The 26602-nt window shown below is 49.0% G+C and overlaps 1 protein-coding gene across 1 annotated transcript in view; it reads left to right on the top strand.

Moving 5' to 3' along the window:
- ARMH1 (armadillo like helical domain containing 1) overlaps positions 1–26602 on the top strand; it is a gene marked incomplete at its 3' end in the record, with an annotated part of 40208 nt that overhangs the window by 9964 nt on the left and 3642 nt on the right. Inside the window, exons 6-8 of the mRNA XM_082266383.1 lie at positions 15235–15357; positions 19682–19754; positions 20936–21065. Of these exons, the coding sequence (XP_082122509.1) occupies positions 15235–15357; positions 19682–19754; positions 20936–21065 (326 nt within the window). The remainder of the gene's footprint in view (positions 1–15234; positions 15358–19681; positions 19755–20935; positions 21066–26602) is intronic.

Below are 26602 nucleotides of genomic sequence, written 5' to 3' on the forward strand. Positions count from 1 at the left end.
GGTGTGGTATGAAGGAGGGGAACAGTATGGAGGTAGGTACTGCACAGAGGGAGTACAGAATTGGGGGTAAGTATGGTATACAGGTAGGTGTGGTACGGAGGTTTGTATAGTACGGAAGTAGGTGTGATATGGAAGTGGGTACAGTATGGAGGTATGTACGGAGGTGGGTAAAGTATGCAGGTAGGTACAGTACGAAGGTATGTACAGTACGGAGGTAGTTGTGGTACGGAGGTGGGTACAGTATGGAGGTAGGTGTGGTATGGAGGTGGGTACAGTATGGAGGTAGGTGTGGTATGGAGAGGGTGCAGGTAGGTATGGAGGTAGGTGTGGTATGGAGGTGGGTACAGTATGGAGGTAGGTGTGGTATGGAGAGGGTGCAGGTAGGTATGGAGGTGGGTACAGTATGGAGGTAGGTGTAGTATGGAGAGGGTGCAGGTAGGTATGGAGGGGGGTACAGTATGGAGGTAGGTGTGGTATGGAGGTGGGTACAGTATGGAGGTAGGTGTGGTATGGAGAGGGTGCAGGTAGGTATGGAGGGGGGTACAATATGGAGGTAGGTGTGGTATGGAGGGGGGTACAGTATGGAGGTAGGTGTGATATGGAGGGGGGTACAGTATGGAGGTAGGTGTGATATGGAGGGGGTACAGTATGGAGGTAGGTGTGATATGGAGGGGGTACAGTATGGAGGTAGTTGTGATATGGAGGGGGTACAGTATGGAGGAAGGTGTGGTATGGAGGGGGTACATTACGGAGGTAGGTGTGGTATGGAGGTGGGTACAGTATGGAGGAAGGTGTGGTATGGAGGGGGGTACAGTATGGAGGTGGGTGTGGTACGGAGGGGGTACAGTATGGAGGTGGGTGTGGTATGGAGGGGGGTACAGTATGGAGGTAGGTGTGGTATGGAGGGGGGTACAGTATGGAGGTAGGTGTGGTATGGAGGGGGGTACAGTAAGGAGGGGGGTACAGTATGGAGGTAGGTGTGGTATGGAGGGGGGTACAGTATGGAGGGGGGTACAGTATGGAGGTAGGTGTGGTATGGAGGGGGGTACAGTATGAAGGTAGGTGTGGTATGGAGGGGGGTACAGTATGGAGGGGGGTACAGCATGGAGGTAGGTGTGGTATGGAGGGGGGGTACAGTATGGAGGTGGGTGTGGTATGGAGGGGGGTACAGTATGGAGGTAGGTGTGGTATGGAGGGGGGTACAGTATGGAGGTAGGTGTGGTATGGAGGGGGGTACAGTATGGAGGTAGGTGTGGTACGGAGTGGGGTACAGTATGGAGGTAGGTGTGGTATGGAGGGGGGTACAGTATGGAGGTAGGTGTGGTACGGAGGGGGGTACAGTATGGAGGTAGGTGTGGTATGGAGGGGGGTACAGTATGGAGGGGGGTACAGTATGGAGGTAGGTGTGGTATGGAGGGGGGTACAGTATGGAGGGGGGTACAGTATGGAGGTAGGTGTGGTATGGAGGGGGGTACAGTATGGAGGGGGGTACAGTATGGAGGTAGGTGTGGTATGGAGGGGGGTACAGTATGAAGGTAGGTGTGGTATGGAGGGGGGTACAGTATGGAGGGGGGTACAGCATGGAGGTAGGTGTTGTATGGAGGGGGGGTACAGTATGGAGGTGGGCGTGATATGGAGGGGGTTAGGTAGGTACAGAGGGGGAGGGGGGTCAGGTAGGTACGGAGGGGGAGGGGGGTCAGGTAGGTACAGAGGGGGAGGGGATCAGGTAGGTGCAGTACGGAGGGGGAGGGGTCAGGTAGGTACGGAGGGGGAGGGGATCAGGTAGGTACAGTACGGAGGGGGAGGGGATGAGGTAGGTACGGAGGGGGAGGGGATGAGGTAGGTACACTCTGTATCATACAATATTGCTCAGTATTCGGGGGATTGAAGTGTGAGATGATCGGTGAGGCTCTGGGATTGCTGACACTTGTAGTTCACAATCTGGGATCACACATTGCTGTGCTGGGTCATCTCAGGATCTGATTGGTCAGTTGTAAATGGGGTGTGTGCAGCTTTATATGAATCGAACCCCCATAGTGGTCTCCCCTCCCCCTCCATGTACAGAGCTATGAATAGAGCAGAGGGGGCGGAGCGCAGGTTGTTCTTATTTACATACCCATGATGCACTGCCGCCTGAGCTGTGCGTTGTGTTCTGTTGGTATAATAAGTTATTCTGTTACATTGGATGAAGTTGATATCAGTATTAGGAGGAGAGGATCGATAGAGCGCCGCTGGGAGGACAAAGACTGCAATGAGATTTGATGGAGGAATGAGATCCCTATGAGTAGAATAGGGATCGGGTGGAGGCGGGGAGGAGCCGATGAGATCTCTCGATATACTCTGGTTTCTCTTCAGATCGAATAAATCTTTCGCCTTTTACTAAAGATTTCCGTGGAGAGGAACAATTATGAGTTTTCAATAATTTTTTGAGGCCTGGTCTCTGACCCGGCTACTGAGAATGGTGAATGATAGAAAATTAAGGAGCTCAGAGCTTTCATAGTGACTGAGGAGGCAAATCATTGCTGAGATGGAATTTCAGACTGAAATACAAAGTAACAACTCTTTACCAGTGAGAGGAAATGTTACAATGTTTTCTGTGTGTTGTGGAAGCCATAGAATACATTCATGTGAGGGTTCAGATTAACCATTTCACCGCTGGAAGATTTATTTACCCCTAATAACCAGGATATTTTTATGCAATTCGGCACAGCGTTACTTTGATAATTGGGCGGTCGTGCGACGCTGTACCCAAATGAAATTGACGTCCTTTTTTCCCCACAAATAGAAGCTTTCTTTTGCTGGTATTTGATCACCTGTGCGATTTTTATTTTTTGCGCTAGAAACAGAAAAAGAGCGACAATTCTGAAAAAAAATATATATTTTTTTTACTTTCTGCTATAAAACATTCCCAATAAAAAAATTTAAAAATCAAAATATTTCATCATTTTAGGCCAATTTGTATTCTGCTACATATTTTTGGTAAAAATGAAATCCCAATGGGCTTATTTTGATTGGTTTGCGCAATAGTTATCGTGTTTACAAACTAGGGGAAAGATTTATGTCATTTTTATTTATTTATTTATTACTAGTAATGGCGGCGATCTGCGATTTTTAGCGGGACTGCGACATTGCGGCGGACAGATTGGACCCCTGACTGACATTTCTGACACTTTTGGGGGGATCAGTGACATTACTGCAGTAATCAGCGCTATAAATATGCACTGTCAGGCCTCATGTACACTGCAATGGACGTTTAGGGGCAGTTGGGCGTTTTTTTCAGAAGCCCCTGAACCCTCCTCTGTTATCTTATCTGTCCATGTACACCGATCTGTCCATGTACACCGATCTGTCCATGTACACTGATCTGTCCATGTACACCGATCTGTCCATGTACACCGATCTGTCCATGTACACCGATCTGTCCATGTACACCGGGTCGTTTAGAGTCATTAATGGCCCGTACACACAATCCGTAAATCGGACGAAAAATAACGCTTGTGAAAGGATCGGGCGATAATCTGATCGTTAGTACACAGCTTACGAGAGGCGATCACGACAGTTCACCCGATATTATCCGGTCGTGCAAGCATAAAAATTTTGATCGTATTATAACACATCGTACGATAATCGTATTATCAGTATGTTGTTCGTCCGAAAAAAATGGTGAGCAGTAGACAGCGCATGAGCAGTAGACATCATTTTCCCCTCACACGCTACAGCGTGGTTACGCATTCCGGAAGCTTTTGAATCATCGTCCGAGAAAATTCGTATCGTAAGTAACCTCTCCCAATTGCGAATATAATTGAGAGTTCCTAGCAACCAAACAAAAACGGATGGAGCGTCGTCCGATTTTCGGATCGTGTGTACTGGGCATTAGAGGCAGTTGAGTTCAGTGTCGTTTTTTGGAAAGCAGTTATTTGTGTTCAGGATGTTCAGAACGTGTGTTTACCGGCGTTATAAACGCAAGACGTGACCGAACGCGATCACCCACATTTAGCGCTTGCGTTTTTCCATTTTAAAGGGGAATGATTTTTTGACTTCTAAAAACGGATCTGAGCTCAAACGCCCGCTAAACGCGGCTGCAAACGCGACACAACGGACATTTTAAACGTCCTTTACATAGCTGTAAAATTTCAGCATTTTTTTAAAACGTTCCGTGTACATGTAGCCTCACTGTACTAATGACACTGGCAGGAAAGGGGTTAACACCAGGGCCGATCAAAGGGTTAAATGTGTCCATAGGGGGTGCTTTCTAACTGTATGGGGGATGGGCTTGCTGAATGAACACAGAGACCTGTGATCCTAAATAGGAGGAGCTCTGTGTTCATACCTGACTGAACAGCGGTCTGCAGTGTTTACAATGGCAGACCGCCGTTCTGTCTCCACAGGGAGCGATCATGGATGCCCAGTGGCAAGCACGGCCACTAGACCTGCTGATTTGCTCCTCCTGTAGCCAATCGGCGTGCACACACACCCACTAGCGGTCCCGCGAAACGACGTACAGGTTTTTTTCCTTTTATATAATGAAAAAAAAATCCAGTGGTGATCAAATACCACCAAAACAAAAGCTTTATTTGTAAAAAAGAAAAGTTACATTAATGTCATTTGGGTGCAGTGTTACATGACCGCGCGATTGTTAGTTAAAGTAGCGCAGTGCCGGATAGCAAAAAAAAAGCGGCCTGGTCATGAAGGGGGGAAAAACCTTTCGGGAACTTACAGTGTAAGTTCACCTTTACAGAAAATCCCCGGATTGGTGAAGTGGTGTCCACGGTGCCTGACAGCGGGGGATCACGAGACACTGGTACAGCGGGGGATCGCGGGACACTGGTACAGTGGGGGATCACGGGACACTGGTACAGCGGGGGATCACGAGACACTGGTACAGCGGGGGATCACGAGACACTGGTACAGCGGGGGATCGCGGGATACTGGTACAGCGGGGGGAACGCGGGACACTGGTACAGTGGGGGATCGCAGAACACTGGTACAGCGGGGATCGCGGGACACTGGTACAGTGGGGATCGCGGGACACTGGTACAGTGGGGGATCGCGGGACACTGGTACAGTGGGGGATCGCGGAACACTGGTACAATGGGGGATCGCGGGACACTGGTACAGCAGGGATCGCAGGACACTGGTACAGTGGGGGATCGCGGGACACTGGTACAGCAGGGATCGCGGGACACTGGTACAGCAGGGATCACGGGACACTGGTACAGTGGGGGATCGCGGGACACTGGTACAGCGGGGATCGCGGGACACTGGTACAGTGGGGGATCGTGGGACACTGGTACAGCGGGGAGATCGCGGGACACTGGTACAGCGGGGATCACGGGACACTGGTACAGCGGGGAGATCGCGGGACACTGGTACAGCGGGGATCACGGGACACTGGTACAGCGGGGAGATCGCGGGACACTGGTACAGCGGGGGATTTACGGGACACTGGTACAGTGGGGGATCTGGGGACACTGGTACAGTGGGGGATTACGGGACACTGGTACAGTGGGGGGGAACGCAGGACACTGGTACAGCGAGGGGATCAGGTAGGTACGGAGGTGGGTATAGTATGGAGGTAGGTGTGGTACGGAGGTGGGTACAGTATGGAGGGGGAGCAGGTAGGTACGGAGGGGGGTACAGTATGGAGGTAGGTGTGGTATGGAGGGGGTACAGTATAGGAGGTAGGTGTGGTATGGAGGGGGGTACAGTATGGAGGTAGGTGTGATATGGAGGGGGGTACAGTATGGAGGTGGGTGTGGTATGGAGAGGGAGCAGGTAGGTACGGAGGTGGGTACAGTATGGAGGTAGGTGTGGTACGGAGGGGGGGTACAGTTTGGAGGTGGGTGTGGTATGGAGGGGGTAACAGTATAGAGGTAGGTGTGGTACGGAGGTGGGTACAGTATGGAGGTAGGTGTGATATGGAGGGGGGTACAGTATGGAGGTAGGTGTGGTACGGAGGGGGGTACAGTATGGAGGTAGGTGTGGTATGGAGGTGGGTGTGGTATGGAGGTAGGTGTGGTACGAAGGGGGGTACAGTATGGAGGTAGGTGTGGTACTGAGATGGGTACAGTATGGAGGTAGGTGTGGTATGGAGGGGGGTACAGTATGGAGGTGGGTGTGGTATGGAGGAGGGTACAGTATGGAGGTAGGTGTGGTATGGAGGGGGGTACAGTATGGAGGTAGGTGTGGTACGGAGGGGGGTACAGTATGGAGGTAGGTGTGGTATGGAGGGGGGTACAGTATGGAGGTAGGTGTGGTACAGAGGGGGGTACAGTATGGAGGTAGGTGTGGTATGGAGGGGGGTACAGTATGGAGGTAGGTGTGGTATGGAGGGGGGGCAGTACGGAGGGGGGGTGGTATGGAGGGGGGTGTGGTATGGAGGAGAGTACAGTATGGAGGGGGAGCAGGTAGGTACAGAGGGGGAGGGGATCAGGTAGGTACAGAGGGGGAGGGGGTCAGGTAGGTGTGGTACGGAGGGGGAGGGGGGAAGGTAGGTACAGTATGGAGGGGGAGGGGGGCAGGTAGGTATGGAGGTAGGTGTGGTACGGAGGGGGGTACAGTATGGAGGTAGGTGTGGTACGGAGGTAGGTGTGGTATGGAGGGGGAGGGGATCAGGTAGGTGTGGTACGGAGGGGATCAGGTATGTACAGTATGGAGGGGGAGGGGGTCAGGTAGGTATGTACGGAGGGGGAGGGGGTCAGGTAGGTAGGTACGGAGGGGGAGGGGGTCAGGTAGGTAGGTACGGAGGGGGAGGGGGGCAGGTAGGTAGGTACGGAGGGGGAGGGGGTCAGGTAGGTAGGTACAAAGGGGGAGGGGGTCAGGTAGGTACAGTATGGAGGGGGTCAGGTAGGTGTGATATGAAGGGGGAGGGGGATCAGGTAGGTGCAGTACGGAGGGGGAGGGGAACAGGTAGGTACAGAGGGGGAGGGGGTCAGGTAGGTACGGAGGGGGAGGGGATGAGGTAGGTACACTCTGTATCATACAATGTTGCTCAGTATTCGGGGGATTGAAGTGTGAGATGATCGGTGAGGCTCTGGGATTGCTGACACTTCTAGTTCACAATCTGGGATCACACATTGCTGTGCTGGGTCATCTCAGGATCTGATTGGTCAGTTGTAAATGGGGTGTGTGCAGCTTTATATGAATCGAACCCCCATCCCCCATAGTGGTCTCCCCTCCCCCTCCATGTACAGAGCTAAGAATAGAGCAGAGGGGGCGGAGCGCAGGTTGTTCTTATTTACATACCCATGATGCACTGCCGCCTGACCTGTGCGTTGTGTTGGTATAATAAGTTATTCTGTTACATTGGATGAAGTTGATATCAGTATTAGGAGGAGAGGATCGATAGAGCGCCGCTGGGAGGACAAAGTCTGCATTGAGATTTGATGGAAGAATGAGATCCCTATGAGTAGAATAGGGATCGGGTGGAGGCGGGGAGGAGCCGAGGAGATCTCTCTGTATACTCTGGTTTCTCTTCAGATCGAATAAATCTTTCGCCTTTTACTAAAGATTTCCGTGGAGAGGAACAATTATGAGTTTTCAATAATTTTTTGAGGCCTGGTCTCTGACCCGGCTACTGTGAATGGTGAATGATAGAAAATATGGAGCTCAGCAGCTCTTAGTGAATGAGAAGACAAAGTCTTTGCTGAGAAGAATTCTCGGACGGAAATACAAAGTAACAGATCTGTAGATGTGAGAGGAAATGTAACGATGATTCTGTGTATTGTGGCAGGCAAAAGAATACATTAATGTGAGGGTTCAGATTCACCTCTGGAAGATTTACTCCTAATAACCAGGATATTTTTATGTGATTCGGGACGGTGTTACTTTAACCACTTAAGCCCCGGAAGATTTTACCCCCATTCCGACCAGGGGCTATTTTGCGATTCGGCACTGCGTGACTTTAACGGACAATTGTGCGGTCGTGCGACGCTGTACCTAAATGAATTTGGCGTCCTTTTTTTTCCCACAAACAGAGCTTTCTTTTGGTGGTATTTGATCACCTGTGCGATTTTTTGATCATGCGCTATAAGCAAAAAAAGAGCGTCAATTTTGCAAAAATAGCAATATTTTTCACATTTTTTTATATGAAATTCCCCCCAAAAAAAATGTAAAAATCAAAATTTTTTTAACATTTTCGGCCAATTTGTTTTATGCTACCTATGTTTGGTAAAAAGAATCGCAAAAAGCGTATTTTGATTGGTTTGCGCAAAAGTTATCGCGTTTACTAACAAAGGGAAAGATTTTTGTCATTTTTGTTGTTTTTTTTTAACACGTAATGGCGGCGATCTGCGATTGTTTTTGCGGTGCTGCGACATTGCGGCGGACAGATCGGACCCTTGACTGACATTTTTGACACTTTTGGGGTTACCAGTGACATTTCTACAGTAATCAGTGCTATATATATGCACTGTTACTGTAAAAATACACTGGTAGTGAAGGGGTTAACTTTATTTGGGAGGGAGGGGCTGTGTGTGTCCCTAGGGGCGTGCTTTCTACTGTGATTGGCTGTGGCTTGAGCTGTAAGGACACTGATCAACGGATCTACATACTAGATCCGAGTGATCAGTGTCTTTACAGCGAGGAGAATGACAGGTGGCTTGTTTACACAAGCTGCCTGACATTCTCCCTCTCCCCCGCCGATCGCCGAGTGGCCGGCGGACATCGGGTCCGCTGGTCACACGCGCGGGGGGGTCCGTGACCATGCGGGAGCGGGAGCGCGCCTCCGGCGGCGCGCGCTCGCTCCCTAGACCCTCACAAGCAAGCAACGTAGCCCTACGTTAGTTTGCCTGTGAGGGGCTGACTGCCGACGTAGATAGTCGTGCGGCGGTCGGCAAGTGGTTAAGAGCCCATTCACACTAGCGCGACTTGTGTTGTCCCAGGTAGCTTGACATAACAAAAGCAATGTTAATCAATCAGTGCCGTCTTAATTGGCACTACTGAAGTCGCTCCGACTTCAGAAAAGGGTCCTGTACTACTTTGAGGCGACCTGTGATCCGACTGTCCCATAGACTTCAATGGGAGTCGCCTCCTTATCTTAATTGACACGACTTGTTATCAGACTTTCCAGGAAGAAGAAAGAGATTAGCCAGGCATTCCCCACAGACAAAGTCGCCTGTCTCTTCAAAGTAGTGCACAAGTCTCTTCAAGTCACGGGGCGACTTTCTGGTAGTGGTAGTGTGAACCAGCACTGACAATTGCGCGGTCGTGCAGCGCTGTACCCAAATAAAATTGATGTCCTATTTTCCCCACAAACAGAGCTTTCTTTTGGTGGTATTTGATCACCTCTGCGATTTTTATTTTTTGCGCTAGAAACAAAAAAAGAGCGACAATTCTGAAAAAAAAATATATATATTTTACTTTCTGCTAAATAACATTCCCAATAAAAAAAAAATTTAAAAATCTAATTTTTTCCTAATTTTAGGCCAATTTCTATTCTGCTACATATTTTTGGTAAAAACAAAATCCCAATAAGTATATTTTGATTGGTTTGCGCAATAGTTATCGTGTCTACAAACTAGGGGAAAGATTTATGTTATTTTTATTTATTTTTTTTTTACTAGCAATGGCGGCGATCTGCGATTTTTAGCAGGACTGTGACATTGCGGCGGACAGATTGGACCCCTAACTGATATTTTTGACACTTTTGGGGGACCAGTGACATTACTACAGTAATCAGTGCTATAAATATGCACTGTCACTGTACTAATGACACTGGCAGGAAAGGAGTTAACACCAGGGGCGATCAAAGGGTTAAATGTTTCCCTAGGGGGTGCATTCTAACTGTGTGGGGGATGGGATTGCTGAATGAACACAGAGATCTGTGTTCCTAAATAAGAGGATCCCTGACAGAACAGCGCTCTGCCGTGTTTACAACACACCTCCGTTCTCTCTCCACCCACTGATTGGTTCCTCCTGTGATGAATAAATAAGAGGATCCCTGTGTTCATAACTGACAGAACAGTGGTCTGCAGTGTTTAGAATGGCAGACCGCCGTTGTGTCTCCACAGGGAGCGATCATGGATGCCCAGCAGCAATTTCATTCACCAGACCTGCTGATTTGCTCCTCCTGTAGCCAATCGGCGTGCACACACACTCACTAGCGGTCCCACGAAACGACGTAAAGGTTTTTTCCTTTTATATAATGAAAAAAAAAAAAAATCCAGTGGTGATCAAATACCACCAAAACAAAAGCTTTATTTGTAAAAATGAAAAGTTACATTAATGTCATTTGGGTGCAGTGTTACATGACCGCGCGATTGTTAGTTAAAGTAGCGCAGTGCCGGATAGCAAAAAAAAAGCGGCCTGGTCATGAAGGGCAAAAAACCTTCCAGAACTTAAAGTGTAAGTTCACCTTTACAGAAAATCCCCGGATTGGTGAAGAGGTCCCCGGGGCCTGACAGCAGGGGGATCACGAGAGACACTGGTACAATGGGGGATCGCGGGACACTGGTACAATGGGGGATCGCAGGACACTGGTACAACGGGGGATCGCAGGACACTGGTACAATGGGGGATCGCGGGACACTGGTACAATGGGGGATCGCAGGACACTGGTACAATGGGGGATCGCAGGACACTGGTACAATGGGGGATCGTGGGACACTGGTACAGTGGGGGATCGCGGGAAAACTGGTACAGTGGGGGATCGCGGGACACTGGTACAGCGGGGGAATCACTGGACACTGATACAGCGGGGGAATCACAGGACACTGATACAGCGGGGGTTCGCGGGAAAACTGGTACATCGGGGGATCGTGGGAAAACTGGTACAGCGGGGTATCTCGGGAAAACTGGTACAGCGGGGGATCGCAGGAAAACTGGTACAGCGGGGGATCTTTGGACACTGGTACAGCGGGGGATCACTGGACACTGGTACAGCGTGGGATCTTGGGACACTGGTACAGCGGGGGATCGCAGGACACTGGTACAGCGGGGGATCGGGGGAAAACTGGTACAGCGGGGGATCGCAGGACATTGGTACAGCGGCGGATCGCAGGACACTGGTACAGTGGAGGATCGCGGGACACTGGTACAGTGGAGGATTGCGGGACACTGGTACAGCGGGGGATCGCAGGACACTGGTACAGCGGGGGATCTTGGGACACTGGTACAGCGGGGGGATCGCGGGACACTGGTACAGCGGGGGGATCTCGGGACACTGGTACAACGGGGGGATCTGGGGACACTGGTACAGCGGAGGATCGCGGGCCACTGGTACAGCGGGGGATCTCGGGGACACTGGTACAGCGGAGGATCGCGGGACACTGGTGCAGCGGGGGATCTCGGGACACTGGTACAGCGGAGGATCGCGGGACACTGGTAAAGCGGGGGATCTCGGGACACTGGTACAGCGGAGGATTGCGGGACACTGGTACAGCGGAGGATTGCGGGACACTGGTACAGCGGGGGATCGCAGGACACTGGTACAGCGGGGGATCTTGGGACACTGGTACAGCGGGGGGATCTGGGGACACTGGTACAGCGGGGGATCGCGGGACACTGGTACATTGGGGGATCGCAGGACACTGGTACAACGGGGGATCGCAGGACACTGGTACAACGGGGGATCGTGGGACACTGGTACAACGGGGGATCGTGGGACACTGGTACAATGGGGGATCGCAGGACACTGGTACAATGGGGGATCGCAGGACACTGGTACAACGGGGGATCGTGGGACACTGGTACAGTGGGGGATCGCGGGACACTGGTACAGCGGGGGAATCACTGGACACTGATACAGCGGGGGAATCACAGGACACTGATACAGCGGGGGTTCGCGGGAAAACTGGTACATCGGGGGATCGTGGGAAAACTGGTACAGCGGGGGATCTCGGGAAAACTGGTACAGCGGGGGATCGCAGGAAAACTGGTACAGCGGGGGATCTTTGGACACTGGTACAGCGGGGGATCACTGGACACTGGTACAGCGTGGGATCTTGGGACACTGGTACAGCGGGGGATCGCAGGACACTGGTACAGCGGGGGATCGGGGGAAAACTGGTACAGCGGGGGATCGCAGGACATTGGTACAGCGGCGGATCGCAGGACACTGGTACAGTGGAGGATCGCGGGACACTGGTACAGTGGAGGATTGCGGGACACTGGTACAGCGGGGGATCGCAGGACACTGGTACAGCGGGGGATCTTGGGACACTGGTACAGCGGGGGGATCGCGGGACACTGGTACAGCGGGGGGATCTCGGGACACTGGTACAACGGGGGGATCTGGGGACACTGGTACAGCGGAGGATCGCGGGACACTGGTACAGCGGGGGATCTCGGGGACACTGGTACAGCGGAGGATCGCGGGACACTGGTGCAGCGGGGGATCTCGGGACACTGGTACAGCGGAGGATCGCGGGACACTGGTAAAGCGGGGGATCTCGGGACACTGGTACAGCGGAGGATTGCGGGACACTGGTACAGCGGAGGATTGCGGGACACTGGTACAGCGGGGGATCGCAGGACACTGGTACAGCGGGGGATCTTGGGACACTGGTACAGCGGGGGGATCTGGGGACACTGGTACAGCGGGGGATCGCGGGACACTGGTACAATGGGGGATCGCAGGACACTGGTACAACGGGGGATCGCAGGACACTGGTACAACGGGGGATCGTGGGACACTGGTACAACGGGGGATCGTGGGACACTGGTACAATGGGGGATCGCAGGACACTGGTACAATGGGGGATCGCGGGACACTGGTACAACGGGGGATCGTGGGACACTGGTACAGTGGGGGATCGCGGGACACTGGTACAGCGGGGGAATCACTGGACACTGATACAGCGGGGGAATCACAGGACACTGATACAGCGGGGGTTCGCGGGAAAACTGGTACATCGGGGGATCGTGGGAAAACTGGTACAGCGGGGGATCTCGGGAAAACTGGTACAGCGGGGGATCGCAGGAAAACTGGTACAGCGGGGGATCTTTGGACACTGGTACAGCGGGGGATCACTGGACACTGGTACAGCGTGGGATCTTGGGACACTGGTACAGCGGGGGATCACAGGACACTGGTACAGCGGGGGATCGGGGGAAAACTGGTACAGCGGGGGATCGCAGGACATTGGTACAGCGGCGGATCGCAGGACACTGGTACAGTGGAGGATCGCGGGACACTGGTACAGTGGAGGATTGCGGGACACTGGTACAGCGGGGGATCGCAGGACACTGGTACAGCGGGGGATCTTGGGACACTGGTACAGCGGGGGGATCGCGGGACACTGGTACAGCGGGGGGATCTCGGGACACTGGTACAACGGGGGGATCTGGGGACACTGGTACAGCGGAGGATCGCGGGACACTGGTACAGCGGGGGATCTCGGGGACACTGGTACAGCGGAGGATCGCGGGACACTGGTGCAGCGGGGGATCTCGGGACACTGGTACAGCGGAGGATTGCGGGACACTGGTACAGCGGAGGATTGCGGGACACTGGTACAGCGGGGGATCGCAGGACACTGGTACAGCGGGGGATCTTGGGACACTGGTACAGCGGGGGGATCGCGGGACACTGGTACAGCGGGGGATCTTGGGACACTGGTACAGCGGAGGATCGCGGGACACTGGTACAGCGGAGGATTGCGGGACACTGGTACAGCGGGGATCTTGGGACACTGGTACAGCGGGGGATCTTGGGACACTGGTACAGCGGGGGATCTTGGGACACTGGTACAGCGGGGGATCTCGGGACACTGGTACAGCGGGGGGATCTTGGGACACTGGTACAGCGGGGGATCTTGGGACACTGGTACAGCAGGGGATCTTGGGACACTGGTACAGCGGAGGATCGCGGGACACTGGTACAGCGGAGGATTGCGGGACACTGGTACAGCGGGGATCTTGGGACACTGGTACAGCGGGGGATCTTGGGACACTGGTACAGCGGGGGATCTTGGGACACTGGTACAGCGGGGGATCTCGGGACACTGGTACAGCGGGGGGATCTTGGGACACTGGTACAGCGGGGGATCTTGGGACACTGGTACAGCAGGGGATCTTGGGACACTGGTACAGCGGGGGGATCTCGGGACACTGGTACAGCGGGGGATCGCGGGACACTGGTACAGCGGGGGATCGCGGGACACTGGTACAGCGGGGGATCGCGGGACACTGGTACAGCGGGGGGATGGCGATGAACTTGAACTTTGGGTACTCCCCCCCCCCCCCCCCCATAGAGCAGAGCAGGGTCTGTCCATGTGCACTCTGCAGAAGAATCTGAGCAGACACGGATCTGTCATCTGACTGATTAGCAGGAATCCGCTCACAGATCCCCCGCTGATTAGAACTGAATCCGCCCCGTGTGAAAGGGAATAATACTTCCCTCTACAAAAGTCCCTTGCCATCTTCTCCTGTGTTGCGGCTGTCTGCATTGGCCGGCGAGGGATAATGTCACTCCTGCGCATGCATAGGAAGCCGTCATTCTGGCACAAAGCTGTAAACTGAGCTGCGCATGTGCAGGTAGGGGCAGTTTATTGCAGAAGAGATGTTGCATGTCTACATGATACAATGCATTGCATATTACAATAAAATGCCTGCCTGCTGCCGGTTTGTTACAGCAGGGGCAATGTTTTATTCTTTGCGTGTTAAAATCAGCGTTTTCTTTGCTAGAAAACGACTTTCCCAAATAATGATAAATCTTCTGAAAGCAGAGGCCCTGGAGAATAAAATGGTGGTGTTTGCAATTTCTGATTACTGTAGTAGTGTGTGCTAGGAAGGGGGATTGGGGGGTTTGTGCTAGAAGAGGTGATATGGTGATGGGACCGGGGGTGATTTGTGCTAATTGGGGGGGGGGATTTGCGCTAGGAGGGTGGATTGAGGGGGGATTTGTGCTAGGAGAGGAATAGAGGATGTGTACTTGGAGGGGGAAATTTTAGGGGTAGAATATTTGGCCTAGTAGGGGTGATTATTTTTATTAGTGGGGGGGGCATTTGTGCTGTGGGGGATGGGGGACAAAGATTTGTTTGGGAGGGGGGGATTTCAGGAGGGGGCAAAACGATTTGTACTGGGAGGGGGAAGGGAATTATGCAGTATAGTGCTCAGTATTTTTAGGGGGGATTTTTGCTGCCATATAATGCTCATGCATATTGTGGGGGGGGGGGGGGCGCAGTTTGGCATGTTCGCCCTGGACTCTAGATGACCTTGTCCTGGCACTGCTTGTAGTGCAGCTTCACAAGTGCTGGAAGGTTTTGCTCACTGTTGCATTTTGATTGGTTGCAGCTCTGCAGCTGATTTGGGAGCTGATGGTCACCGATGTACGTCCGGCGCTGCTAAAAGGACTTGTATCCCTCCTGAAACCGTCACAGAGAGAGAGGACAAAGAGCCGCCCGCTGATCCTGGACGGTATGTATGGGAGGACGGCAATAAACCTCTGCGCCACCCAAGTGAATAAATGGAACAAAACATAAGTTGGTGTAAGGAAATGAACTCATGGCTGTGTAGGCAATTTATAACGAGCGTCTGCATCCACCCATTGCGTTCCCACAAATATGAACAGTGGAAAGTGGAAAGGTTGGGGTTGCGCAGGCTCTACCGTGTGTGGGTGTATCCCCAACCTAACCTATAATATATACCATTGAATATATACAGTGCCTTGAAAAAGTTTTCCCACATTTTGTCACGTTAAAACCAAAAACGTAAATGTATTTTATTGGGATTTTATGTGATAGACCGACACAAAGTGGCACATACCGTATATACTCGAGTATAAGCCGAGTTTTTCAGCCCCCATCGGCTTATACTCGAGTCACTGGCTCACTGTCTTTTAAAAAATGGCACCGCCCGGCGCCGACGTGTCACAGCGCATGCGCCGCATGCCCGGGAATAGCCGAACGTGTATCGAAGGCGCCTCACCGACAGGTAAGTGAGACTCCTCCGCAGCACCTGCATTTCCTCATGCAGTGCTGCAGGCATGGTACAGGACATTCTCCTGTACCATGCCCACAGCACGGCATCTCCTGTGCCATGCCTGTTCCTACCATCACCTGTGCCATGCCTATACCATCTCCTGTACCATGCCTATACCATCACCTGTACCATGACCTGTGCCATGCCTATACCATCACCTGTACCATTCCTATACCATCTCCTGTACCATGACCTGTGCCATGCCTATACCATCACCTGTACCATTCCTATACCATCTCCTGTACCATGACCTGTGCCATGCCTATACCATCACCTGTACCATTCCTATACCATCTCCTGTACCATGACCTGTGCCATGCCTATACCATCACCTGTACCATTCCTATACCATCTCCTGTACCATGACCTGTGCCATGACCTGTGCCATCTCCTGTACCGTGCCTGAACCATCTCCTGTACCATGCCCACAGCACGGCATCTCCTGTGCCATGCCTGTTCCTACCATCACCTGTGCCATGCCTATACCATCTCCTGTACCATGACCTGTGCCATGCCTATACCATCACCTGTACCATTCCTATACCATCTCCTGTACCATGACCTGTGCCATGCCTATACCATCACCTGTACCATTCCTATACCATCTCCTGTACCATGACCTGTGCCATGCCTATACCATCACCTGTACCATTCCTATACCATCTCCTGTACCATGACCTGTGCCATGCCTATACCATCACCTGTACCATTCCTATACCATCTCCTGTACCATGACCTGTGCCATGACCTGTGCCATCTCCTGTACCGTGCCTGAACCATCTCCTGTACCATGCCCGCAGCCCCTGTTTTGTGTCTCATGGTGGTTCAGTTGGGTCCAGTAGCTGCTGCATTTCCTACCCCAGGCTTATACTCGAGTCAATACGTTTTCCCACTTTTTTGTGGTAAAATTAGGGGCCTCCGCTTATATTCGGGTCGGCTTATACTCGAGTATATTTGGTAATTGTGAAGTTGAAGGAAAATGATAAATGATACAAATAAATCTGTGAAAAGTGTGGCTGCATTTGTATTCACCCCCCGGAGTCAATACTTTGTAGAACCGCCTTTCCCTGCAATTACAGCTGGGAGTCTTTTTGGGGATGTCTCTACCAGCTTTGCACATCTAGAGAGGACATTTCTGTCCATTCTTCTTTGCAGAATATCTCATCTCTGTCAGATTGGATGGAGAGCGTCTGTGAACAGCAATTTTCAAGTCTGAGCCACAGATTCTCAAAGTGATTTAGGTCTGGACTGTGGCTGGGCCAATCTAAAGCTGGATACGCACTATACAACTTTTGTGGTTAGATTTCCTTCAGATTTACCTTTTCTATGTAGTGGAAGGGCCGGCCAGATTGCATACAAATTGAAAGTGTTTAGGTTTCACCTCATATTATCTGGTTTTGGTAAGTCTAAAGGAAAAAGTCTCCAGAAAATCTTATAGTGTGTATGGCCCTTTACACATGAATATGCTTTGATGTAAATCATTCCATTGTATCTCTGGCTGGATGTTTCGGGTCGTTGTCCTGCTGGAAGGTGAACCTCCGCCCCAGTCTCAAGTCTTTTGCAGACTCTAACAGGTTTTCTTCTAAGATTGTCCTGTATTTGGTTCCATCCATCTTCCCATCAACTCTGACCAGCTTCCCTGTCCCTGCTGAAGAAAAGCATCCCCACAACTTGATGCTGCCACCACCATGATTCACAGTGGGGATGGTGTGTTCAGGGTGATGTGCAGTGTTAGTTTTCCCCCACACATAGCGTTTTGCTTTTAAGCCAAAAAGATGAATTTTGGTCTCATCTGAGCAGAGCTCCTTCTTCCACATGTTTGCTGTGTCCCCCACATGGCTTCTCCCAAACTGCAAACTGGACTTCTTATGGCTTTCTTCCACCAATGGCTTTCTTCTTCTCACTCTTCCATAAAGGGCAGATTTGTGGAGCGCACGACTAATAGTTGTCCTGTGGACAGATTCTCCCACCTGAGCTGTGGATCTCTGCAGCTCCTCCAGAGTTCCCATGGGCCTCTTGGCTGCTTCTCTCATGAATGCTCTCCTTGCCCGGCCGGTCAGTTTAGGTGGACGGCCATGTCTTGGTAGGGTTGCAGTTGTGCCATACTCTTTCCATTTTCCCAGGATGAGTGCTGTCAGTATCTGTTGTTTGCATCCATTCAGCATTTAATCCTATACCACTGACCAGCAGCAGAGTCAAGCTGAGATTATAACTTTGCATTCTTTTTGCATATACACTCCTAAGTGGGGGTTTACAGTATATAGCACCTGGAACTTAGCTTTTGATATTTTTTTATAACCTAACCCTGCTTTAACCTTCTCCACAACCTTTATCCCTGACCTGTCTGGTGTGTTCCTTGGCCTTTATAATGCTGTTTGTTCACTAAAATCCTCTAACAAACCTCTGAGGGCTTCACAGAACAGCTGTATTTATACTGAGATTAAATGGACTCTATTTACTAATTAGGTGACCTCTGAAGATGATTGGTTCTACTAGATTTTAGTTAGGGGTATCTGAGTAAAGGGGGGTGAATACAAATGCAGCCACACTTTTCACAGATTTATTTGTATTATTTATCATTTTCCTTCCACTTCACAATTATCACTTTGTGTCGGTCTATCACATAAAATCCCCAAATAATGTTTACGTTTTTGGTTGTAACATAACAAAATGTTGAACATTTCAAGGGGTATGAATACTTTTTCAAGGCACTGTATATATAGTATATATATTGACATAAACATAGTGCAGTCCATTGCAGGGGTGTAAAATTTAATTTAATTATAGAACCGTTCTTTCTCCATCGGTGATGTGCCAAATACAATCACTATTTCACAAATAAGGTGCTGCTTTGGTGTATATAGAAAACTGAATCGTTGTGTTTTCACCTCCTAGTGACACCTCCATGCTCCCAGAACTCTCACCTTCAAAGCCAATCAAATAAGCCTTATGGTTGTAGTATTTGGGGTGATGTTACAACAATCCTAGCTTTGTTCAAAGTATTCCAGAAGTATCCAGGTAATCCCTATTGGTTGTCCCTTTAAGACTCCATCTCCCACGCTTACTCCATATATTAGGGTAAAATAAAGTAACCCCCCCCCCCCAATAGTGTACTATTTAAAAGCAGTAATTTATTAAAAATAGTATCTCTTACATTTGTGTCTTAGTACAACGACTTGCCAGTCTCTTGCATCACTTCCGGCCCAGAATGCCCTACGCGTTACGTCACGGCACGTGACTTCATCAGGGGTCCAGTGTACACTATGGCATCCTGACCTGTCATGTGACTACATGGAGCCAATTGCACCTGTGTACTCTCAGGTTCTGAAATAGAAACAACCCAAACAGAAAATCCAGACATCTTATTTTATTTATACAAGGTGGGAAAGTGATGACATTTGTGTTGGGTTTTTAATGCTGTCATTATAAAATGCAATAAAAGTGCCTAAAAGTGATTGCAGGGCTGTGAAGATGCCACCTCTGGACCAAACTGACGGCACTGCTGTTGGGGATGCCAGGAAGTCAGCAGTACATATAACGAAGTCCAATGTTAGCGGGGAGTGGTTTGTCCTCACTATAAGGAGATTTCCTCTCACTTCCTGCTGTGTTCCTGGGACAGGAAGTAAGAGAATACAAAATACAATGTTAGCGGAAAGTGCGCCCTACTCCACCATTTATCTGTCTTCGGTCTCCTTCTCCCACAATGCAGCAGGCTGCTCCGGCTATGTTCTAATACAAATTTTGTCTGCATTCTGTTTAGACCCAACAGCGCCCCAAATTTCTGAACCTTTGCCGACGTTTATTCAACAAGCCGCCTCTGCTAAAGCCATTGGGTATGTATGGGAGATGGGGCTGGAATGGGTGAACCCAATAAGCTTATTCATTAACAGAGTCCAAAGAGCTAAGCGCACCCTCCAGCTTCAATACCATTTCTGTCTTTTACTTGCCCTGACCCCCGGGCCATCACCCCTCCTGATATACTTCCCTTTTTGTCCTCTTTATGACGCCCCCCCCATCCTCCTCTCCCCCTGCTGTCTTTTCCCCCATTGTCCTCCTTCCTTCTATCCTCCTGCTAATGTTCTCTACCTGTTGTCATCTCCCCTGCTGCCCCCTCACTATCCTACCCCTGTTTTCCTTCTGCTACCACCCCCCCATGTTATCCTATCCCCTCTGTCCTCCCTCCTGTTGGTTTTCCCTGCACCATGGTGTCCTGGTGTCCTCTCTTCTGTTGTTCTCCACCCTCCCCTCCCCACTGTCCTTCTCTTTGCTGTCCCCCTCTCCATTTCCTGCTGTCCACCTAAGCCCCCCCCTCAGTTGTCCTCTTGTTGTCCTCCCCCCTTCTGCTGTCACCCCCCCCCCCGCTATCCTACCCCTCTTGATCCTTTTACTTTCCTCCTCTCATTTTGTCCTTCCCCTCCTGTACTCCCTTCTGTCCCTCCTCTGCTGTGCTATACCTGCTATCCCTCCCCTGCTGTGCTATATCTGCTGTCTCTCCCCTGCTGTGCTATATCTGCTGTCTCTCCCCTGCTGTGCTATATATGCTGTCTCTCCCCTGCTGTGCTATACCTGCTGTCCCTCCCCTGCTGTGCTATACCTGCTGTCCCTCCCCTCCTGTCCCTCTCCTGCTGTGCTATATATGCTGTCCTTCCCCTGCTGTGCTATATATGCTGTCCCTCCCCTGCTGTGCTATATATGCTGTCCTTCCCCTGCTGTGCTATACCTGTTGTCCCTCCCCTGCTGTGCTATATATGCTGTCCCTCCCCTGCTGTGCTATACCTGCTGTCCCTCCCCTGCTGTGCTATATATGCTGTCCCTCCCCTCCTTTCCCTCCCCTGCTGTGCTATATATGCTGTCCTTCCCCTGCTGTGCTATATATGCTGTCCTTCCCCTGCTGTGCTATATCTGCTGTCCCTCCCCTGCTGTGCTATATCTGCTGTCCCTCCCCTGCTGTGCTATACCTGCTGTCCCTCCCCTGCTGACACAGGTGAAGATAATCCTAATTGAATGGTTGCAGGATGTTGGCTCAGGAGTCCCCCCAGCTGTGTGAGGATCTGATCCAGCTGAGAGTCATCCATCACCTGCTGTACGCCATGGGGAACACAGAGCACACAGACAGCCAGAGACAGGCCAGCCTGACCTTGGAGGTGAGGGGTCATTTAACTCACAGTATCGGCTGTAACATGTCTTTTTGCAATAATGTTTTCTTCAGTTTTCAATGGAATGTGGAGGGGTTGGGACCCCAGTCAGGTTTTTATTCTTGTCTGACCCTGCTGGGAAGACTCATCCTATGCCTGTCACCTTCTCTATCTGTCCTGGCGACCATTGTCACTGGGAGGGTACGAGGTGGAGTGGTTCTGGGGGCGGTACCTGCGTGAGGGGGCGGTCTAGAGACCAGTCCTATAGTGCCTAGATAGAAAACTGGTCTCTGAGTGAGGACTTCTGATGGTTATTGGTCATATATGTATATCGGTTATAGATGGTTATTGGTCATATATGTATATCAGTTATAGATGGTTATTGGTCATATATGTATATCGGTTATAGATGGTTATTGGTCATCTATGTATATTGGTTATAGATGGATATTGGTCATATATGTATATCGGTTATAGATGGATATTGGTCATATATGTATATCAGTTATAGATGGGTATTGGTCATATATGTATATCGGTTATAGATGGATATTGGTCATATATGTATATCAGTTATAGATGGATATTGGTCATATATGTATATCGGTTATAGATGGTTATTGGTCATATATGTATATCGGTTATAGATGTATATTGGTCATATATGTATATCGGTTATAGATGTATATTGGTCATATATGTATATCAGTTATAGATGGGTATTGGTCATATATGTATATTGGTTATAGATGGGTATTGGTCATATATGTATATCGGTTATAGATGGATATTGGTCATATATGTATATCGGTTATAGATGGTTATTGGTCATATATGTATATCAGTTATAGATGGGTATTGGTCATATATGTATATTGGTTATAGATGGGTATTGGTCATATATGTATATCAGTTATAGATGGGTATTGGTCATATATGTATATCGGTTATAGATGGTTATTGGTCATATATGTATATCAGTTATAAATGGTTATTGGTCATATATGTATATCGGTTATAGATGGTTATTGGTCATCTATGTATATTGGTTATAGATGGATATTGGTCATATATGTATATCAGTTATAAATGGATATTGGTCATATATGTATATCGGTTATAGATGGATATTGGTCATATATGTATATCGGTTATAGATGGATATTGGTCATATATGTATATCGGTTATAGATGGATATTGGTCATATATGTATATCAGTTATAGATGGATATTGGTCATATATGTATATCGGTTATAGATGGTTATTGGTCATATATGTATATCGGTTATAGATGTATATTGGTCATATATGTATATCGGTTATAGATGGGTATTGGTCATATATGTATATTGGTTATAGATGGGTATTGGTCATATATGTATATCAGTTATAGATGGGTATTGGTCATATATGTATATCGGTTATAGATGGTTATTGGTCATATATGTATATCAGTTATAAATGGTTATTGGTCATATATGTATATCGGTTATAGATGGTTATTGGTCATCTATGTATATTGGTTATAGATGGTTATTGGTCATATATGTATATCGGTTATAGATGGATATTGGTCATATATGTATATCGGTTATAGATGGATATTGGTCATATATGTATATCAGTTATAGATGGATATTGGTCATATATGTATATCGGTTATAGATGGTTATTGGTCATATATGTATATCGGTTATAGATGTATATTGGTCATATATGTATATCGGTTATAGATGTATATTGGTCATATATGTATATCGGTTATAGATGGATATTGGTCATATATGTATATCGGTTATAGATGGTTATTGGTCATATATGTATATCAGTTATAGATGGGTATTGGTCATATATGTATATTGGTTATAGATGGGTATTGGTCATATATGTATATCAGTTATAGATGGGTATTGGTCATATATGTATATCGGTTATAGATGGATATTGGTCATATATGTATATCAGTTATAGATGGGTATTGGTCATATATGTATATTGGTTATAGATGGATATTGGTCATATATGTATATCAGTTATAGATGGGTATTGGTCATATATGTATATCGGTTATAGATGGGTATTGGTTATATATGTATATCGGTTATAGATGTATATTGGTCATATACGTATATTGGTTATAGATGTATATTGGTCATATATGTATATCGGTTATAGATGTATATTGGTCATATACGTATATTGGTTATAGATGTATATTGGTCATATACAGCGGGGAAAATTAATAATTTGATCCCCTGAAGATTGTGTAAGTTTGCCCACTTAAAGAAATAGCGGGTGTATAATTTTTTTATCATAGGTGTATTTTATATGATAGAGACAGAATATCAACCAAAAATCCAGAGAAAACACATGATACAAATGTTATAAATGGAGTTGCAGTTCAGGGAGTAAAATAAGTATTTGATCCCCTTAGTAGTTGGTGGAGAAACCCTTGTTGGAAGCACAGAGGTCAGACATTTCTTGTAGTTGGTGACCAGGTTTGCACACATCTCAGGAGGGATTTTGGTCCACTCTTCTTTACAGAAGTTTTCTTGACTCTATGACCTTCATGTGCTTCTTCTTTTTTTTTTTTCTTTTTTTTTTAAACATTTTATTGAAATAAGGCATATTACATAAAACAAGAACATAGCAGGTTTATAAAAGAAAGCCTTGAAACACTTTAAACCGAAGGCATGGCATACAATTAGGATAGCAGCAAGAAGAATACAATATCAAAAAAAAAAAAAAATAACCTAACTGTATCCATGAGTGCAAGAAAGAAGACAAGGAATGACATGGGAGGTTTATGAGGAAACAAAGTGTTGAGGGTGCGACCCTTCCAAGTGTCCGTGCAGTCGGCGAGAGCCGGGGTAGTAAAGCTAAGTCAGTGCGTCAGTGTGGCTACCCGAACCCCAACACCCCCAACGGGGAACTTGCTGTGCCAGGGAATAGGGAGCCCCCACCAAAAGCGCGTAAGTCCCGGCGGAGGTATTTCATGTTGCGGACACCGGAATATGCTGTCAGTGGGGAGGGAATGACTACCAGCCGGCAGTCGAGATTTCTGGACAAGGGAGCACTGATACGGGGAGGGGAGGGAGGGGAGGGAGGGTATAGGGGGCGAGGAGAGGGATGGTTGAAAGGGAAAACAACATGAGGGCAGTGGGGGAAGGAGGGGAAAGGGGCATGTGGGAGAGAGGAGGAGGAAGGAGGTGAAAGAAAGTATGGGGAAGTGAGGCATTGGGGCCCGAAGGTTCCTGTTGGAATACGCAAGTGGCATTGAGTAGCCACCGTATGGAGGGCACACGGAGGAAGGGTGGGCAACGGCGATTAAGAGCTCAGATTCTGGAAATCGGGCAACGTCCTGAAATGTATCCAGGGTGCCCAAGTTGTATAGTATTTGTGGTGGGAGTCCCTGTCTTGTGCGACAATATCTTCCATTTCAGCCACTCCTTGGAACATGTGCTTCTTCTTAAGCCACTACTTTGTTGCCTTGGCGGAATGTTTTGGGTCATTGTCATGCTGGAAGACCCTTCCATGAGCCATCTTCAGTGTTTTGGCTGAGGGAAGAAGGTTCTCATCCAAGATTTTACAATACATGGCCCCGTCCATTGGCCTCTCAATGCAGCCTGTACCTTTAACAGAGAAACGGCCCCAAAGCATAAAGTTTCCACCTCCGTGCTGGACAGTAGGGATGGTGTTCTTAGGGTCATAGTCAGCATTTTTTCTTCCTCCAAACACAGTGAGTCGACTTAAAGCGGAGTTCCGGGCAGAGAAACGATTTTTTGCTGAACATACCTCCGGGACAGTCAGGGCTAGCACATTCCACAATGGCTAGCCTCTGATCTGTCCCGGTTCGCATTTACCTTTTAGAAGAAATACTTACTTAGAAATTTTCTTCCACAGCGTTTCCATCTCGGTTGTGGGCAGCTGAAGCCGGCGCGGTCCTCTTCTCTGTCTTCTTCCGCGTCTTCGTGTCCCAGAATGCACTGCACCGGCCCCTCTCGTCACTTCCGGTGCGGCGCTGCATTCCTAAACAGCTTCTGGGCATGCCCAGAAGCTGTTTAGCAGGGGAATGCGGCGTCGCCCGGAAATGACGAGCGGAGCCGGTGCGGCGCATTGATTCCTGGGAGCTATGACGTTCAGCTCCCAGGAATCATCGCGAGGCAGGAAGTGACGGGGTGAGCCTCGGCGCTGGAGGAGGAAGCTGTCAGAGGTGAGTATTTACGATCTTCAATAAAAAGGTGAGTAAACAAAAAAAAAAAATAACTATCCAATTCCTTTTCAGGTGAGGCATACCTAGCGGAGGGGCACAAAAAAAAAAAATCTTTTTTGTGCCCGGAACTCCGTTTTAATGCCAAAGAGCTCAATTTTGGTCTCATCTGACCACAGCACTTCCTTCCAATCCTTCTCTGAATCATTTAGATTTTCATTGGCGAACTTCAGACAGGCTGTACACAGCTCCCCTGTGTAGTTCTGAGCGGATCCCTCACTTTTCTCATGATCATCCTTACCCCATGAGGAGAAATCTTGCATGGAGCTTCACATCTAAGACCATTGATGGTTATTTTGTATTTTTTCCATTTGTGAATAATCATTTCAACTGTTGTCTCCTTCTCACCAAGCTTTTGCTGATGGTCTTGTAGCCATTCCAGCCTTGTGTAGGTCTCCAATTTTCTCCCTGACCTCCTCTGACCACTCTTTGGTATTCCCATGATGGTGAGCTGTGATTGGAGGAAAGAGATTCTGTGGACGGGTGTCTTCTATACACATAACAAGTTTTCGTTAGTTTTCGCACCTGGCTCTTGGGACAGGCTTTTTTACTCGGACCAGAGGAACTTTTTATTCCTGGCGGGAAGGCCTGCCATGGTATCTCACTATGGCACTATGCACTTCTCCACTTCCCTTTCCCCACCTTTTTGTTTGTGTGTTGTTTTTCTTTGTTGTTGTGTCACTTCACTTTTACCTCTTTTTTTTGAGTAGGGTGTGGGTCCTCGGGCCTACCTTGAAAGTCTTGGGAGGGGGTGGATATGGCCTTCTGGCTTAGTTCGCCCTCTCTCATGGGGTCTCCCTTTGGGGGAGCCCCACTTAGTACTTGGGGTGGGCTGTTTCGGCAGTCCTCCCAGAGAACGGGGTCTGCCTGGTTTCGGCCGGGCAGACCATGGAAGTACCTCAGTCCCTGTCAGGAGTCTTGCGCCCCGGGGGATCAAGGTCAGGGTCCATCCTCTTCGGAGGAAGGATCATTTCGCACACCCTGTGCACTTTTTGTGTTCTTCACGTTTGTGTGTGTGCACTTTTTTATGCACCAGGTGTTAGTCTAAGTGTGTTCACACACCACGGACTCTAAAAAGAAGAAACAAGTTGTCATTAGGAGCTCCTTCTTACATTGTCAGGACTAATCTGTGTCCCACATGGGCCCCTACTGTAGCCAGTCTGTGGGGGCCAGAATTATTGTTGGTTGGTAGGGGATCAAATACTTATTTTACTCACTGAACTGCAACTCCATTTATAACATTTGTATCATGTGTTTTTGGTTGATATTCTGTC

Source organism: Pelophylax lessonae, assembly GCF_965119305.1.
Source record: "Pelophylax lessonae genome assembly, chromosome: 8".
Taxonomy (NCBI): domain Eukaryota; kingdom Metazoa; phylum Chordata; class Amphibia; order Anura; family Ranidae; genus Pelophylax; species Pelophylax lessonae.